The sequence below is a fragment of the Penicillium samsonianum genome (assembly GCF_028829775.1).
Source record: "Penicillium samsonianum strain IBT 33392 chromosome Unknown utg000005l_segment0_segment0, whole genome shotgun sequence".
NCBI classification, from domain to species: Eukaryota; Fungi; Ascomycota; class Eurotiomycetes; order Eurotiales; family Aspergillaceae; genus Penicillium; species Penicillium samsonianum.
In genome coordinates this window covers 1722440-1742991 of record NW_026643263.1, presented here as the reverse complement: position 1 = coordinate 1742991, position 20552 = coordinate 1722440, and the positions used below count along the sequence as shown (strand labels likewise).

At 39.5% G+C, this 20552-nt stretch overlaps 1 protein-coding gene across 1 annotated transcript; it reads left to right on the top strand.

Moving 5' to 3' along the window:
- Positions 1–18603: 18603 nt before the first annotated feature.
- On the top strand, positions 18604–19849 carry N7471_009576 (SWIRM domain-containing protein; the record flags this gene model as incomplete). Its single annotated transcript, XM_057282295.1, has 3 exons — positions 18604–18834; positions 18936–19715; positions 19769–19849. 3 exons carry the CDS (start codon positions 18604–18606, stop codon positions 19847–19849), a joined length of 1092 nt encoding a protein of 363 aa, XP_057133178.1.
- Between the last annotated feature and the right edge of the window lie 703 nt (positions 19850–20552).

Below are 20552 nucleotides of genomic sequence, written 5' to 3'. Positions count from 1 at the left end.
AAACTAAGCGAAGGCTTCCGGAAATAGGCCCTCGTTTGGTTAAGGATTGTAAAAAGCATATAAATGATCGGGTTGATAAAGAAAGGCTACAATCATTCAATCGTTCGAAGAAATCCTAGTGGGATGCAGCAATTTTAAAAGCAATTGCCGACGGAGAAATCGAGGATACAGGGCAAATTGGGTCTGATCATGATGAAGAGAGGTCTCGGGAATGGATTGATGATCTTTATTATATTGATTTAGAAGGTGGTGCTATTTAAATTCAATGAATTAGTTGGTGGAATGGAGAAAAGTGAGATTACGCCCGGGTTGAGATTACGCCCGGGAACCCGGACACCGCCTGGTGGCCGCGTTCGACGACCCGATTATAGTAGGAATAAAGCGATTACCGAGAATATACTCCATTTTTTAGAAAACCTATAATATCTATATCCTTCCGCCTAATAGACCTTTAATAGCTTATAGATTTTAGATACTTTACTATAGTCGATATACTATAATAGCCTATTTAACCTAGTCTAATAGAATAAGGGTGTTTAAGAATCTTCTCGTATCGCTTATATATAACCTTTAGTGCGCTATCTATAATCTAAGTAACTTAGTGGAACTTACTCTAAAGAGTAGACTAGCGGGCTATATCCTAATAGATCTTACTTTTCCTCCTATAATTAATTTATAGCTACCACTTAACCTATTTAGTATATTCTACTATATTATAAAGAAAAAAACGCTTTTCTCCGGTCCGGTCTAATACGGGTAAGAGAGGGAGGAAGAGGTAGAGGGTGATCTAGTCGAAGAAAATTATAGTGAAAGTTAGGTAGTGTGGCCTAGCTACTAGATAGAGTTACTAGATAATTAGATAGTGTAAGGTAGGATAAATTACCTATATCTCTATTATAAATCAAGGATAGAAAGTTAGAGTGCTAGCTTTAAGATATAATAGGACTTTTAATAGGATCGGAGATATAAAAAAGGTAAGGGGGAGGGGGAATACCTATAATATTAGATAGACTAGCTTAGATAAAATTGCTAAGTGGAAGAGAAAAGGAGATAGATTAAAAGAAATATACTAAGATAGCTATTAATTAGTTAGATTACGAATATTTATATAGGTCTAACCTAATCGGACCTAATAAATACCTAAGAAAACCTAAGAAAACCTAAGAGAACCTAAGAGAACCTAATAAATATCTAAAAGAACCTAAGAAAACCTAGGAAATACCTAAGAAAACCTAATTCCCACCCTAATTCCCTCTAGAGATCCTTAAAAATATTTCGTATAGGTAGAGTAAGATATACTTTATCTTAGTAGTCTTACTAGGTTAGCTAGATAGCTATTATAATAGATAAATATACCCAAATAGAGAAGACTAGCTTTCATTTTATATAGAAAATTAATAATTTAGAGTAGAAATTAATATATTTATATTTATATTTCCTCTTATTAAAAAAATACCACTTCTATATAAGTGAGATCCGCAGGACTCATTTCGGGCATATGAGCTGCGTCTCTGGTCATTATAGACCCCCGTAAGGATCCGTATGGATCCTTATGGTGCCACTTTGGCCTATATAGACCCCCGTATCCGCCTATATATAGTAGCCGGATACTCCTAGTCTAATATAAAACCATACGATCCTTTCTGAATTATATCTAGTAGTATGTCGGTTTAAGCCTTCTTCTATAGAGGCCTAGGGAAGGGTACGGAAGGACCGTAACGGGCCTAAAAAGGGTCCCTATAGGTATATTCTAGAGTATATATATCTATCCGTTTCCGTACCTAGGCCTAACACACGATCTAGCGGACCTATATTCGAGCGAGGTCGTAAGGGAATTACACGATCTAGAATAGACGGAATAGCGGTTAAGGAAATCTAACTAGCTAACGACGCGCTAAGGCGCGGCCGTAGGACGGATCGGCGGTAAAGTGGAACCGGACGGCTCCGACCACTAATCCGTAGGATTATATCCCCTCCCGTTACGATATATAAGATACCCCTCACGAAGCGTCGCCCGCCCGAACGTGTTAGAATTAGATCCGCGTCTAGGGGGACGGCTAAAGCTAGTATAAGTAGGCCGACTCCCTATACTAACGAGAGGTATAAACTATCGTTATAAATTATTAAGAAGTATTCGTATTAATATAAGTACCCCCGAAACCCCTACCCTAACTAGCGAGTAAGTCTATACGGGACTAGCCGTAGAGGTCTAGTAAGCCCTCGACGTCCTTATAGCGGGAGAAAGGGAACTCTACCTCTATATATATAACACTTAGGACCACGATATAGTCTATCCGGTGCTATATATAGCCGCAGAACGAGCTAGGGACCTACTTATACACTAAGCCGAGATCGCTCGACTTAGCGAGATATTAGCGAATACTTCACTACCGCCTTAGGCGACTTCTATATCACGAATAGGAGCCACGCCGGCTAGGGCGATAATATCCGCCGCGGCCCTAGCTATTACGTCCGTTATAAACCTATTTAGTATAAGTAATATAGATAAAGACGTTAAAAGGTCGATTATTAATAATATTAGGAAGATCGATAACTATAACGGTATAATCTAGGGCGATATAGCCTAAAAATAGGTTATAGACTATAATCGTTACTTTATATAGCTTATAAATATTATAGGATATAATACGCCTAGAGAAGCACGGATTATTCACGCTAGCGGAAAGCTCGTGAAAACTACGCTCGATCGCCTTGAAAACTATAGGAAAGTATACGAAAACTAGCGCTCTAGCACGTTCGTGTCCTAGGAGGACTTTAAAATGTAGCTTAAAAGCGAGTTCTCTAAATACCTTAGCTAAGAAAAGCTATAGGAAAGGTTCGATAGCTTAAAATAGGGCCGTATATTAATTAGCGCCTACTCTAGAAACCTCTAGTAGGTATTTTAAAGTAACTCCTAATCTACCGCTTTATTTCTAGTATAAAAACCGAGTACTAGGCTAAGTAGGCTATAGAACGGAACTAGCCTATAGTATTACTAGAGGTTATCGCCCTCTTTATCGGATACGAATAGGGCCTTATAATCGCGCGCCACTATTATAGTGGCCCGCCTATAGCTATAGGCCCTAACGAGATAGATCTCTTAACTATCGCTATATAGTAACTACTTACACGGCTAGCTAGGGAAACCTATACGTACTATAACTATAGTAAACTAGGCTATCTAGTATTAGGATACCTAGCCTTAAAGATAGAGGAAACGAAACGGAGATAGAAAGCTCCGTTCCGCTATAATTATAAGCCGGCGGAAAACTAGTATAGCCGTATAATATAGAAGCCCTTATTAGCCGCCTTTAATAGGCTCCTAAGTAACCGTAACTTAATATAGAAGATTATCTCGATCCGTAACACCCTATATAGGCTCGGCTAGAGTCCCTATTATAGCTTCGGAGATAGGAAAAGGACTAGTAGCGCTATAACGCCTTACACGCTACCCGCTATTAACCGAAAAAGCCCCTACACTTATTAGTATCCCTTAGCGTTATAAGCGATTCGTTAACGTTCTACTAGGGAAAGGTCTTCACGGCACTAATAGAGCTAATACGAACCTATATACTCTTTAATAACGGTGCGAGTAATATATTCGTCTCACCCCACGTTATTAGGAAGCTAGGCGAGGCTATAAAGATCCGAAAACCTAAGATTCCGCTCTTAGTCACTATCGCTAATAGTGAACGCCTCGAAACGGCCGGCTTCGTTATACTCCCTATTATAATAGGGGAGTGGATAGGCCGCGTTAAGGCCTAGATTCTAGAAACGGAGTATAACGTTATCCTTAGACGCGACTTCCTATATTCCGAAAACCCACGAATTAACTAGTAAACGTCCGTTATAACCCTTATAGACTATACCTATAAGACCTACGATATACACCCTATAAACGGTTCGTATATAATTATAAGGGGGGGGGGCGTATACTAACCTAATCTCCGCTAGGTATATTATATAGGTCCTATAGAAGAAAAATATAGAAACGCGGCTCTTTATAGTGCGAGCGAATCCTAACGACACTACCGCGCTCTAATCGGAACTACTAAAGTATAAAAATCTAGTAGTATAGGCGATCTTAAAGAAATATAAAGGCTTATTCCGCGCCGAGCTACCTATAGCACTACCGCTAGAGCGGAACGTTACGTACGAGATAGAGATAGGTATAACGCGGCCTATTAATATTAATACGTACGCCCTCTCCGCTAAAAAGCTCGACGAATAAGCTAAATAGATTAAAGAGTTAATCCGAAAGGGTCTAATCCGCTACTCTAATAGTGCGTAGGGATTCCTAGTCGTATTCGTTAAAAAGCCGAATAGGAAGTGGCGGATATATATCGACTACCGCGCACTAAATTAGATTATAGAGAAGAATAGATACCCCTTACTATAGATCTAGGAGCTCTTAGATATCGTCGGTAACGCTTAGTTCCTATCTAAAATTGACCTTACGGTAGGATACTAGTAGATCTAAATAGGGGAGGGAGTGGTTAAAAAGACTATATTTAATATAATATAGGGTAAATATAAATGGCTTATAATACCGTTCGGACTCTATAATACCCCTATTATATTCTAATCGGTGATTAATAACACGTTATAACCTATATTAGGGCGGAACGTAGTGGTATATCTAGATAATATCCTTATCTTCTTAGCGTCTATAGAAGAACACTATAAGTATCTAGAACGAGCCCTCTCACTCCTATCGGAGTAGGAACTATACGCCTCGCCCGCGAAATATTAATTCGCTACGAACTAATTAGAATTCTATAGCTATATCGTTAGAAATAGGACGATTCGGCCCCTAGCGGCTAAAACCGAGGTCCTAAACACCTAGCCCCGCCCGAAAAACGTCTATAACGTATAGTAATTTGTAGGATTGGCTATATACTACTATAGATTTATTAAAGACTTTATAAAAATCTACGTCCCGCTCTATAAGCTCTTAAAAGAGAGCGATAGCACCTTACGTAAGAAGCGCTTCTATCTAATCGTATAGACGGAGGCTTATAAAAGCGCTTTCTATAGAATTAAGGAACTACTAATCTCTATACTAATCCTTAAGTAACCTAACCGCGATAAACTATATATAATCGAAACTAACGCCTCCGAATAGGCGCTTAATATAGTCCTAATATAATAGGATATTAAAGGAATACTCTACCTAATCGCCTATAATAGGAGGAAACTCTATAGCGTAGAACTAAATTATCCCGTATACGAGAAGGAGCTCCTTACTATTAAGGAAGCGATTCGTATATAGGATTAATATATCGATAGTGATCGTTTCGAAACCACGATTATTACCGATAACACGAGCTTATAGTATCTTAATACTATAAAAGAGTATAGTAAGCGCCTTATACGTTAGGTCGCCGAGTTCTAGGAATATCGGTTAGCTATCCGTTATAGGAAAGGCTCCGAAAATATTATTACGGATATAATTAGTTAACGACCGGACCTAGTCGAAGACGTGCCCGCTAATATAAGCTAAGAACGGATAGTTTAGGATACCCGTCTTACTATAGCGAAGGCTATATATAGCGTCCCTAAAGAAGACTAGCTAGCGGTAACTATCCGGTTCCTAGAAGATAGAACGGAATCGGATAACCGCGTGATCGCTTAGGCTATAAAGAAATTTACTATAGCCCTAAGTTTCTAGGACATTCTAATTAATATATAGGCGTCCCTAGAGATTAACCGCTAGCTTATCTATATATATAAGAGCGGAGAGGTATCCCTATACCTTAAGGCTCCGTTCTATACTAATTTAATATATAACTTATACTAAGAGTTTAGATATCTAGGTTTCCTAGGATTATATGGGGTTATATAGCCCCGTAGATAGTGGCCGTTAATACGCACTAATATTAAAGAAGCTATAAAGACCTACCTAAATTATTAGGTCTTATAAGGCTTATAAAAGAGCCTAGAGCGCGAAGAAGCGTAATATATAGTTATAAAAGGAGAGCGTCTATTTAAATGCTAGGGTATCGACCTAATTAGCCGGTTACCTACTACTCCGAACGGAAATAGATAGATTATCACGGCTATTAACTACGCTATAGGGTGGCCTATTATATAGGTAGTGCCTAATATAATTAAAGAAGTGCTAGCTAAATTCCTATACTAGGATATCTACGTATATTATAGCGCGTTTATAGAATTAATCTCGGATAACGGCCTAAACCTACTTTCTAGGGCCGTTCGGCACTTTATTAAATTAATTAAAGCCTATTATCGCACTATAACGCCCTACTATCTATAAACGAACGGTAAGGTCGAAAACTTTAACGGCCTAGTCGGACGTATACTTATAAAATACCTAATAGGAAAGCCTATAAGACTATAGGATAAGTATCTTATATAAGCGGTATTCGCCGTATATATATAGGAATATATAGTCTCGGAAAGAAGTCTATACTACCTTATATATAGGGTGTACCTACGAATTATATCTAACGGAGGGGAAGCCCTAGATATTTATCTATATACAGATTAAGACGAGTAAGTACGGCTCCTCTTAGATACCTAATTAAAGGCGAACGAGTTACTTCTAGTCCACGCTATTAAAAAGTAATAAGTTCGGAATATAGCGGTTACGAAAACGAGCTTCTAGCCTAGGGATTAGGTACTAATACGAAATAAAGCTAAAAAAAAATACGAGAGTATATAGTTCGGGCTATATAGGGTCGTATAGAGTCACCTATTAGGGATATACGCCCTAGCCGAACTAAGGGGACGTATTCTAAGGAATTTTATTAATAGCGCGAGGCTTATAGACGCGAACGTAGGCGATAACCCCCGTCTTTAGGCCTCGCCTATAGGACGATCCGCCCTCCGCCGAGCTAGGATAAAAATTAACCGCCTAGAAAAGCTCCGCCGAGTTCTTAATAAGGTTAAACCCCTACCGCCGATATACGCGGATCTTTCGACCTTTATAAGGGATAAATAGAATAAATTTAGGCGCGCCGGAGCGCGCTAGGAAGTTATAGGGGAGGAAGCTATTATTAAGCACCTAATTATTAAATCGCGGGTATAGGGCTAGAAGAAAAATCGGTAAGAAAATAGCACGAATACGCCTATATTAGGCCTACTAGGTATAGATAAGTGGAATTTAGGGGCTAACGACTACGAATCTAAGGATAACACTAATTTAGTGGTATCCTTAGGGTAGGAATCGGTAGAGGACGCTTATTAAGAACCTATATAAACGGGTTTAGATCGATCTATACGCCCCTTTATAGTTATTATTCTACCACTATTAGTAGCTATAAAGAGAGTTATAGTATAGAGAAATTAATATTAATAGAGTTTATTAGCCTATATAGGTAGGAAAGGAGTAGGTGTAATATATCCTACTTATAAAAAGATAAAATATAATAAAAATAGGGCCGTATAGGCCTAGCGAGAAATAAAAAGAACCGAAAAACTCTGTCCCGCTATACTTATAAAGTACGCACTAAGGAAAATTACTCGATCCTAGTAAAAACGCCCTTAGAACTTATCGCGCTCCCTTTTTTAGAGCTATTATCGCCTACCTTAGATCTATCCCCCTCCGCTTCCGACTCTTCGATAAGATTCTTAGCTAAAAGGATAGTTTTTAAGGTATAAAGATCGTATTCTATACGTTCCTAAACCTCCTTTAGGTCTATATATATACGAACGGCACCTTACGTATCCGTTATATATATAATACTTAACTAAATAAGGGGGGTTTCGTACTAAACGGTATTAAATAGGGGTCTATAAATAGGAGTAGCGTTAATTCGTTATAGAATAGGGTCGTACTTCTTCTTCTTAGTGCTAGAGGCACCTATACCGCCTAATCTATTACTAGTCTTAGCCTTCTTAATAGCACTAGCGCCACTATCCTTATCGCCGCCCTTCTTACACTTCTTTCTAGTATTAAACGCACCCTCTCTAGTATTACCGCTACCGCCGCTAGCTAGTTTATTCCGATCCTTACCGTCCGCTCGTCCCTTACCCTTCTTATTCTTTAGGGTAACTAGGCCGGCCTTAACGGCCGCACCTATACTAGGAAGATTAGGTATAGCTATAATCGTAGTAGTGATAGATAGATACTTTAAGAGACTATTAGAAGGGTTTAGGGTCCTAATAAGAGCGATTAGCTATATAGGGGGGTTATTATTCTCTAGCTAGAAGGAATACTTATTAGCCCCGCTCGAAAAGTTATAACTCGCGTATACCTAGGACTATTAGACCGAAGGCTATTTTAGATCCGGAAAGAAAAGGACGCGATAGTTTATAAATAGTCTATTTCCCTTAGCGTAACTATTATATTCCTAACTAACTAGAGCCTAATAGCTATATAATTAGCTAATCACGGACCGTAGGGGTATGCCCGTATAGGCGGAACGCTATATATTAGTATAGGTAGAGCGCTAGTTAATAGCCGTATATAGAGGAATTATCTAGGTAAACTAAGGATCGGAACCGGTCTTATTTATATTTCCGAGGTATAGTAGGCCGTTTATATCTATATTAGAATGGTTTACTACTAAAAGGGTTAGTATAGAAACTAATATAGGCCCGAAAGTTATATACTATTAAGAACTTATATAGCTTTATACGCGGCCTAATCCGTATCGGTCCGTATAGCTATTATACGACTAGGGTTATTATTACTAGTAGTAGGAATAGGGGTAGGCGTAAGAACGATTAGATTAGGAGTAGCTATATTAGTAGGGACGTTCGTAAGCGGCGTATCATATTTAAAAGTTAATACTTCTACTATTATAATCCTATTAATATAACATGTAAGTGATTTAAACTATACAATGCATTTTATTATAATCCTATTAATATAACATGTAAGTGATTTAAACTATACAATGCATTTTAAACTAAAATGCAACATTACAAATAATGATTTAATAATATAACCATACAATGTAAAATATAATATGAACATACAATGCATTATGCAACATTACAATATAACCATACAATGCATTTATTAAAATGCAACATTACAAAATAATGATTTCATAATATAACAATACAATGCATTTTAAATCCATCATTATGACGATAACACATTTAATTAGATCTATCTAGATCTATTTTCAAAAGAGATAAATAAGACTATAACCACCGAGATAATAATCTTTTTTATAACATGGTTTTAATCTTCTTTATATTGAATATACTTCAATTAACTAAATACAACCTTTTTATCTCTTTACTTTCTTACCTTTCATCTTTAGTTTTTCTTTCCTACCATCTAACCCCTATAACCTCCTAGACGGCGCCACTACTATAGGGCCCTAGACACTAGTAGCGCCTATAGCGGCACCGCTATTAGCGTTAAGAGCCTCTGTATAGGGCTTAGAAAGGGCTAGCGAGATAATAATAGTATTAGGCGCCTCCGTTTCGGGCTTACTACTAGCCGGAACTATAAAATCCTTATTAAACGCACTATAGGCGGGTTATTTATCACTATATACGGGCTCGTTAGTATTAGTCACGATAGGCGGTTTCCTAGGAGCCACTAGAAGACGCCGAAATAGCTAGTTATAAGGAGGCGGAGGCACTTTATAATCGGGGTATTAGGATATAGGATAGGGAGTATTTATAAACGGATAAAGAAAAGGTACACTAGGCGACGCGGTAGGAACCGACTAAGTAGGATTAGGGGCTAAAACGGGCGCGCGCGAACGAGTGCTACTATTAAAAACGCGTTAGTATTAGGCCTATAAGGCTAGTACGGAGTAAGAAACTTATAGGTAAGGAGGTATTATAAGGTAAATATCACCTAAACGGCGATAGGCGGACTTAGGCGGTATATAGAACGATTAGCGCGGAGGAAAAATTGCTATACGGAGAACCTAGTGTTAGTTTATAGTCGCGACTAGGCTAAGAACGCCCTATAGGGCCTTTAGAAACGCGGAAAAAGCACGTACTAGTGTCTATACACCTTAAAAACAACTTATATAAGATTAAATTAATAAAAAACGATAAAAAAGCGACTATATTAAAGTAAAAGTAGGAGGACGAGAAGTTATAGGTGAGAGAAGGAAGGAAAGTGAGAAAACGGGGTTATTTAACTACTTATATAAGAAGTAAACGCGACGAAGTGAAGCCCTCGCGGATATAAATATAGCCTTTTACTATAGGATTTACCACCCGTTTAGTCCGAGACACCCTCACTTTACTCCTTATAAAGCGCTAGGGGAGGGATTAACACCTCAAAATCTCATTATTACTATTTTTACGGCTTTATTTCCTTTATTATAGCTTTATTTCCTTTATTTTAAATAAAGAAGGATACTTTTTATACCGTTTTATATATCTTTATGCTTACTAAGGCTTATAGAGTTATTTATAGGCAACGTTTTATACTATTTCTAGCTATTTTATACTATTCTTAGCGGGTTTGCTATAGTGAAGCTCCTTTATCTACTACGATTGCACGGAAATTGTAGCATATTCGGTCTATTTAGAGCCGTTCGGGGCCTTATAGAACGATTTTTGATAGTTTTTATACTTAGCCGTGAAGAAACTTAGGACTAGTTTCGGGTTAGTGGGGGAGGATAAGATCCGTAGGACTCATTTCGGGCATATGAGCTACGTCTCTGGTCATTATAGACCCCTATAAGGATCCGTATGGATCCTCATGGTGCCACTTTGGCCTATATAGACCCCCGTATCCGCCTGTATATAGCAGCCGGATACTCCCAGTCTAATACAAAACCATGCGATCCTTTCTGAATCACATAAGTCAAATATATATTTCTCTATATTCCTAATAACATTTTTCCTATTTTAGGCAAATAGTACTATAAGAAATAAATCTATAATTCTATAAAGTAAACAATTTAAAACTAGGCTTTCTCACTTCTATTTTATAGAGATTACTTGAAATTTCCTACTATAGTAGGTGAGGTCATTAAGAATATAGTAGGGAAACTAGAATAAGTTGTTACGGACATGCTAGTCACCAATCAGTTGTGGGGACCGCAACTACTGATGGGCCACCGAGAGCCAACCAATCGATCTGTCATCAGATCACGTGTAAGATCCTATACCTTAGGACCCCTAGGTGTTTAGGGAAAAGAGAAACCGTGATTATGCTAAGTGAGTAAGAGTATGATTAGCCCTAAGTAGGACCCACTTCTAGAGGATATCCTATATATATATACCTATATAGACTAGCAAACCTCTACTACTAACGGAAGCTAGGACCGGCCTCCCGCTAACCGCCCCGAAGTATACTCTATTTAGTGATACTACGGTTAGCTGTTATATAATTATATAAGTAGTAGAAATAGTCGACGGTAGACTAGTAGAATCCGCTAAGGCAATTCTACTTATCTACAATCTACTTATCTATATAGGAAGAACCTAAGGATATACAGACCCTGCCACTAAGTATTTACCCACCCGCATTTTCACCCCACCCGCATGAAATATATATCTTTACATACTACTACGTAGCACCACCATTTTTCATGCTATTGACATTTAAAAAATAGGTTTAAACCCTATGAATCTCTCGCTTAGAAAAAAACATTTAATATTTTGTATAGTATCCCTTAGCTCTCTGTACCGCCTTACATCGTCTCTCCATGCTCAAAACCAATCTATCTATTTTATCCTGCGGTATTGCGTCCCAAGCATGCCGTATATATCTTTTAAAAACCTTCCAATCCTCCTTCGACCTTCCCATATATATCAACTCCGGATATAATTTAAAAAGCTTGAGTTTCAACCACCGCCAAATAGGTTCAATAGGGTTTAAATCAGGGGAGTGCGTAGGCCACCCCTCGACGTATACCCTATAGGTTTCAAACCACTCCTATATAAGCTTCGTAGTATGAATCCTAGTATTATCTTGCTAGAAGATAAAACCAGGTTCGTAATTTGGAATAAGGCCCTTCTCGAGTGCGCTAATATATAATACCGCGGTATATCCAGTTTTTAAAGAGTTAGGGTTAATATCCTTCTCCCGCTCCATTATAACCAGATTTGAACGGCCACTAAACCAAATAGCACCCTAAACCATTTGAGATATATCTTTAATATACCCGGTCCTTGCCAAGTAACCCTACCCCCTTCGGGTGTTGGGTTACCACACCGTAATGTAAACTCTTGCTCAATGTAAATTTTAAAGAACGCATGAAATATTTTTGTATTTTTCTCAACGTACAACGCCTATAAAAATCTAAAAAAAATACTAACAAATACTCAAATAGTAGATATATCATCCATTGGTGGAATCCATGGAATAAAACGGGGTGCTGGGGTTAGTGTATCCTCCGTAGTTAATGGCTTCGAAATCCGCTTTTTCAACCGCCTCTCTTCTTGCACCTGCTCTTTCGATTCTCGCGCCCGGATAATTCGATTGGCATCACCAGCAGTAAGGGGGCCCCCTAGGTTGATCTGGCGCTTGGTAATACGGGCATCTCGGTGGACTTTATGGCGTAATAGGGTGGTATTGTCCTTAGCAAGCTGCGTAGCTAGCTCCGCTGAAATTCGCGCACTCCGGCATAGTAGCTTTGCTCGGTGCTAAATAGATGCATAAAGCTCGCTATCTAGCAATTCGATATCTGCCTCCAATTTACGCGTACTCTCGTTTGTACGAGAGATTCCACGGGGTGGTGAATTGGTAATAGAGCTAGGAAAATCAACCTCTGATCCGTCGTCTTCACCAAAGACAACTAGATCATCCCCGTAATCCATAACTTTTTCAAGCGGATTAAGCACCTTTTTATAGTTAAATGGGGAAATGCCACAATTAGCAAATCCCGACTTAATTACTCGGGTGGTGAGAGTATTACGAACAGATACAATTTCTCGAAAAAAATCCGCTTTTCGGTCCACCGATCCACCCCATTAAATAACAGCGTTGTTATTAGACTGGTAGCAATGCTTTAAAGCAAGAAAAGGCTTGCTATCTAGCGGCTGGCAGATATATATCGTATGGGGTATAAAGCAATAGGGGATAATGCTATTCTCCGCTGCAAAATTGATGAATTCTGGAGTACGGTGGGATCTATGGTTATCCATTAATAAAAGGCGTTTACTACCCCGAGTAGTACGATCCTTAGTTGCTAGATGAAAAGCGCGAAGCCATTGAACTACAGTTTGATCTATAGTATACCCATATGGTGTAGTTACTAGGGTATAATCCTCCGGAAGGTTGGTATCTTTATACCAATTCTCCATATAGAATTTACCCCTAACTAGGAACCAAGGTGCCATCTTCCAGCTATCGGCAGCAATACATTTAATGCCGGTAATACCCTCAGCAATACCTCCATTTAGTGAAAATAGAGTCTGGCTTTTTGAAACGACTTTTTGAGGCTTTCCTTAGCCAATTTGGAAGCCAGTTTCGTCGAAGTTGTAGATATCCCGCTAGCTTAATTTGTTGCTTTCGATATACTGGTTTAAGCGCTGGTACCAAGTAGTAAGATAGCCAATATTTTCAGCCTCCATTCTCTTCTTTTCCTTTGGTTTTTGTTTTATAAACTGAAGGTTATGGGTAGGTGGGATACGTTTTAAAAACCGGTATACCCAGTTTTTATCAACCGGCGGACGCGACGTGTTTTCTTCCGCATTGGCGCGTTGAATCATTGAATTAGCGCACCCTTCTACCATTCTAGCAGTTGGTGGAGAGCAAGCATCATCTAATATAGTGATCCAGCTAATTAGGGCTTGCTCTTGATCCGGATTTAATGTCGAATTGGTAGGACGGCGCGTCGAACGAGATCCCCGACCGTGAACCCGGTTATACAACAGATTGTAAGGAACGCCGAATTCTCGCGCCAATGGGGCTATTTTTGGTTTTTTTCGAGCATGCCATGCAGAGAGAGCATTTGCAAGGGTATTCTCCAAATCTGGGTTTTTTTCCGGCATGTTGGTAGGATGTAAAATGGTAGTAAAAATGGTGGGTGGTGTAAAATTTACATTGAGCAAGAGTTTACATTACGGTGTGGTAACCCAACACCCGAAGGGGGTAGGGTTACTTGGCAAGGACCGGGTATGCCTTAACATTCACTAGTTCCTTTCGGTGAGCCTCGGACTAAAAACGCCAGCACCATTAGGGTCTATAGTTCGAGGTTCGTTAAACGGAACACTCATCTAAGAAGATCCAACTTTAAACTCTATTTCCCGACTAATTTTGACGCTAACGCCGTGCAAAGTTATATCTCTTCCGAGCTAAAACCCTTCCAATTAGGATTTTCTGCTTCGATCGGTATTTAAAAAGGCGGAAGTCCTTTAAAACTTAGATGATTAACGTCCGGGAGGGATTACCAGGTGTGAGTGCACTTAGCTATTTATAGGTATAAAAGGGATGCCGGCGAGCTTGGAGATAAATATAATGGCGAGTTCGATCACTAAACACCTTTGGACGACCGCTTCGAGGGAGGGATTCGAGAGTGTTATACTCTTTAACGCGCTGAATTGTATTGAATATCGTTTTGCGACTGCACCTAAATTCAATAGCTAGCTTTGACTGCGTGACACCACCTTGATAGGCGTAGAGAATAGCTAAGCGCTGCTCAGCTGAAAGCTCACCTTTCGCTCTACGTAATGAGCTATTTTCTATGCCGGGGGGAGGCATAGGGGTGGTGCAGGAAGAAGAAAAAAAAGGTGGGTGGTTGTTGGGGTGATTTCAAAGTGGGCTGGTGGGTAAATACTTTTTGACCCCTATGTATAAGGACACTTATTTATATATCTAGTTTAGTTCTTCGTCTTTAATCCTATATTATTACTTATATATACCTTTAGAAACTTTAGTGACTCTTTACTTGATTATAACTTGATAATACCTACGAGTAGACTAATACTTTAGTATAGATCTCCTCGGCGCTCTACCTAGTATCGTTCCTTAATACCTTAATAGGACCCATCCTATAGTAAGGCCTGTTAGGCAACAGTACGGTTGAGAGAACAGATCGTTGACGTTAGAAACCTAAGAAGCATAAGGCAAGTATAACCGAATCCTTCTAACCTAACTGTGACTAGTTAGCAGTGCGTAACATATCGCTAGGTTTCGGCTAGCCTTCTAGTATTTACCTATACTTAAATAGCGCTTTATTATATTAGTACCGCTCTATTTTAAATATAGATACGGAAGTGATACTCTGTAAGAGCGGTATATAATTAGAGGTTCGCCTATAGTATAGTATACCACTTACTAGAAGCTTTCCTAGATATCTAAGATATATTTTATATCCTATCGTATCTTACGTTATATTTCTAGTTCGCTACTACGTACGGTTATACGCCACTATTTAATAAATTTCGCCTTCGACACGTCGTTTATTATATTAAATAGAACGAAATACTTCCTCTAATTAGGGCCGATACGTTAGAGGGAGGAGTGTTCGATAGCGAGGTCGATAAAGTTAGACTCTACTACTAATATAGCTATCTATTAGCTATTAAAAAGATTAAGATTAAGGTTAGGATCGAAGGGGTTTTCGGCGTAGGAGACGTCTAGTTAAGAGCTCATAGGAATCGATAAAGGCCTAGCGATATAGGCACTAGGGTATAATATAGTTAATAACGATCGATAGAAATATAGGGAGAGTGTGATCTTATTCACCTACCTAAAGGAACTTACGACTATAGTAAAGGGTAATTATCTAAATATAATATAGTAATTTAGGCGATATAAGTTTATAAAATACGACTAATATTAATAGAAATTTAAATTATAATTATAGATTCCGTATTAATCGCGAGATATAAAATCTTACTCTAATTACTATTTTATATAAACTAACTAGTAGAGTTACTATATATCTTAAATATATATTCTAGCTATAATAGGATAATTTAATAGATTTATAAAAATACTAACTAATTATAAGTATTAGAAGGGTTTTTTTTATCTTACTCGTATATTTAGTATAGCCATTTATTAAATATTAAAATATTTTGATTAGATTTAAATATTTTATATACTAATAATGACATTTTCTATAGAGTTAGTAAAACGTATATAAATAATAGTAATTTATTCTGCTATATTAGTAGGTTATACGTCCATTTTAGGTGACTTTATATATATATAGGCACTTAGGTAATGCCTAATATAGGCGCGCCTATAGGCCTTAGGCCTTTTAGACGGGCCCCCTAAGAGTCAAAGGCCTAAGGCCCACCGTGGATGGGCCTTGGGCCCCTCCTAGGGGCCCATGGACGGGCGATGTCGCAGTCTATTCCTAATAATATTTTTCCTATTTTAGGCAGATAGTACTACAAGAAATAAATCTATAATTCTACAAAGTAAATAATTTAAAACTAGCCTTTCTCACTTCTATTTTATAGAGATTACTTAAAATTTCCTACTATAGTAGGTAAGGTTATTAAGAATATAGTAGGGAAACTAGAATAAGTGTAAAAAATAGTATTTTATTTCGATAACTTCGTAGGGTTATAAACGCTAAGAGCTCTATTTTATACAAAATTGGGGTTTCCTAGGGCCCTAATAGGTACCTAGTATTAGGTCTTAGGTTAGGTTGGGTTATAGAAGTCGGACCCAAAACCCATATAGGTTAGGTCTTAGGTCCAAAGTTTGAACCCAAGTTGGGTTCTAGAGAAGCCTAGCGGTCGTGCTACTTTATTTAGAAATAAAAGTGATACTTAGTATTATATTACCAGCCAGTTCTTTAAATAAAAGAGTACATTTCAACGAAAATACTAATTATAGAGAGTTAAAAAAAAAAGAATAAGAGGATTGGTTGGCACAAGGTCCTTTATAGGGCCTTAGTGCAAACCATACACATCATCCTCCAAGTGTCTTAACCCGACAGGCGGTCAGCAACGGCAGAACTACAGTTGTCAACTCTAGATCGTGACATGGTGCTGGAACATTTCCGCGATCTGGCAGGTATATTGTAGACGCGGTGACCGGACAAATAGTAGGAGTGGACTGTATCATAACAATTACACTCCTTTTATCCTTTGATCTGCACTCTGTCAGGATCTAGTATTAGTTCACCACAGAGTCCGCATCGTTCAACAATAAGTGATAATTTAGCCTCACTTCTGGGATAATTTTTAGGTTTCAAGGCGGTGTTTATTATTATGACATGATCGTAGGGGAGAGAGATTCAGGCTCCCCTACGATCAAAGACCCATACAGCATTTTTTATAGTTATTCATACTCTCCAATACTATATCTTGTATTACTTTATGATCTCCTCTACTAGCTAGTAGCACTTGTATTCAAACAAGTGGGATTCGTGACTCGAGGCCCCAAGAGAGAATGGACGCCTTGTTTCCCCACAGAAGGGCTGCCTACGTGTGGCTGATGATGCAAATTACAAGAGCGGCTCTGCGATTGTGTGGGTGCATATGATGACATCACTCCTATATGGAAATAGTTTAGGCGCCTAGTGCAGGCAGCCATTCAAATATGACTCAAAATTCCAACCTTGGAAGGAATACAGATGAGTCAGACCCAAGTCACCGTACCTAGGTAACCTTGGAAGCCTCATCACTTATATTTGATTAGAATATCCATTAAAATTGAGAACCTTCAAAAAAAAAAGGAAGCTAAATTTTGTCAAGCGAAGCAGAAAAGCAAAAGCAAGAGAAGTAAGAGCAAGAGAGTAAAAAGCAAGAAATCAAAGATAAGGATCTACACCAATAGATCACATGGTACAGGGGGTCAATGCTATAACATGATTGGCTTGCCTCTTCCTGCGGCTGATCCTATTAGGTGATTGCCCGCATGGGATGTTGTCACATGTGGCAGACTTAGGTAGGAAAGGAGGAAAGTGCTCAGAGGTTACATTAAGTCTGAAAGTTACCACAACTTTACATCTGGGTACTATGGGTACTAGTAGAGATTGGGCATATCTACTAAACTATTTACATACATGTACATATCAACATGATGTACCAGATACATATATGTACATATGTACTAATCTAAAAATACCTTTATTTGTATTAATTACCTAGGTATATACTAGTATATACTACATAGGTACTAGTAACCTTGGACCCAAAATGATGAGATCAGCTGGTTCTTTCCAAATGACGCCCAAACACACCATTTCCCCCTCTCAGATCCCCCCTTTGCGCTCTGATGTCCTCCCAACTAACCGGTCTCATGAGGCCCTGGAGAAACTCGGAATCTCCATTAAGCGCCACCCCGCAGTTTATCATCACACCCTCAGCCCCATACTGACTCACAGTTCACTTTCAATATTCCCTTCAATCTTCCTTTTTCTCTTCTCTTCTTCTCTTCTTTTCACTTTATCCTTTTCATTTCCCATTTGGTCCATTCTCGCTCGATGGACCATTACCCTCTTCATCAAATTGACTCATTCGGCCATTGGAGCCTTAACGCCGAGACTTAGGTCATATTGGCTTATCGCCACTCAAGACAAAGAGGCAGACCTGACAAATCACCTGTTTCGCCTGGTGATTTCAACTTCCATTGAGTTCCATAAACACTCACTCATCAGCTTTCACCATCCATCTTCCCACTCTGCCTGGTGTATTCATCCCCTCCCCCCTTCTCTTTCCGGAAACTCTAGCCCTGGACACCATTGACTACTTTAACCTCTTATTGCCAATTACCGTTGGCTCAACGGTATTTAATCTGAAATGACTTCGTCTGCTGGCTGGCAGCCAGCCAAACAGCCGACCACTATGCACCGTCTCCCATCCGTTTCTAGCCTCATGTCACCCCCAGAGACCAAGCCTCTCGAGAGTTTTCCTGTCTCGCTTTCACCGTTTGCAAAGCCTCGGGATTCTTCAACTCGTGACATGCAGCTTCCACCCATCTCAGCTGATCGAAAACGGACCCAGTCAGAGATGGACCTCCCATCGCCACCCGTGACTCCCTACACGGGGAACAAGAAGACCAATTCCCACGCCTCGGACCAAATTGAAAGGGATTTGGGATCCCCCAGGGACCCTGTCCTTTTCCCCCCCAGGATTCCGTTACTGACGTTGCTACGGATGAGCCGCTGTTCGGCCCCGTTCACCCTCCATCTGCAGAGGCACTTGTGGAAGAGCACATGAATTCTCATATGGCAATCTTTCGCAATAAGTTGAACAAACCCACACGAGATGAATATCTCCTGGCGCTTTCCTGCGTTCCTATTGTTTCGACCCAGTACAATCGCAATCCGGCTGCTTGGGCCCGAGAGGAACGGGAGACGTTGGAGCGCCAAATGGCCATGATGAACCGCTATCGCTCAGGAGATTACGAACCCAAGTTGAAGAAGATTGCTCCTGCGCCGGTGAAAAGATCAGGCACTCAACCTCGCGTGCAGCGAACCCGGGTCAAACGCACCCCTAAATCCACACCCAAGCAACAGGTGTTTGACAACTTTGAACCCCCCAAAACTCCACTTACCAAACCGCGTGCCTTGGGTACGAATCGCGATGACACCGATTACCACTCACTGAAGGACTACTCGCCCCCGGCAGAAACTCTTGGCAGTAATGCCAAAGCATTGAAGGCCGATTGGAAGGGGCAGATGTTGGATTTGAGCAATGACCCAGACAGAAATATTCTCAGTCCCGCCGAGCTAAATCTCGCCTCCACCCTAAGACTTTCATGTGCGACCTATCTATGCAGCAAGCGTCGAATCTTCGAAGCTCGAGTTCGAGCTCTTGCTGTTGGCAAAGAGTTTCGCAAGACGGATGCCCAGCAGGCTTGCAAGATCGATGTCAATAAAGCTAGCAAACTTTGGACCGCTTACGAACGCGTGGGTTGGTTTAAAGCTGAATATTTTCATCAATACCTAGCATGATATTGCAGGTTAACGCGTTTGATGGTACCGTGGATAATGATGCCACCCAGTTTATCACAGCCCGTGTGTCGCCTCCCATCACAGGCTGAGCCATCAAAGATACTGTTTCCAATAACTGACCCCTCTACCTCAGTGTCTATCACTGCAATACAGCCCTCGACTATTAATCCATATTTGAGTGCTCTCAGCTATCCGCACCTGATCAAGACAAATGTCTAGGTGTTCCCTAGATCGACCCATCTTACCTCTTGCCCTTTCGGCTTCCTTTTCAATTGCTATCTTGCTTTTTACGACTCATCATGACACATTCTTTTTCTTTTGAGATTCCCCCCTTATTGGTTTTATTTTCGTTTTGCATACAGACCCCATGGGCTTTGATCCTTTTTTTCCAACTTTGGTTGCTGGCTATGGCGTTTGGGTGCTTCACTTCAGTTTCGCTTTGGTCTAGAATGGCAGGCTTGGTTAGCCACGGGTGTTTTTTTTTTTTTCCTTTTCCTCTATTGCGATTGAATTTTACTGCTTAATCGTCTTCTTTTCTTTTCCTTTTCCTTTTTCGGAAAGGCAATAGCACATAGGATAAGGCTTGATACCCTGACCAGATATGATTTTCGTACCTCACAATGAATTGATATGAAATTGAGTTAAATATGTAAATGATTCACTATAACAATATAATCCGTATTATAATATATATACTAATATATAATCTGTAATTGATATGTTCAATTTGATATGATGGATATAAATTGATACATATATGGATGTTTCCAAAATAAAGCGGTGGGGCGCAAT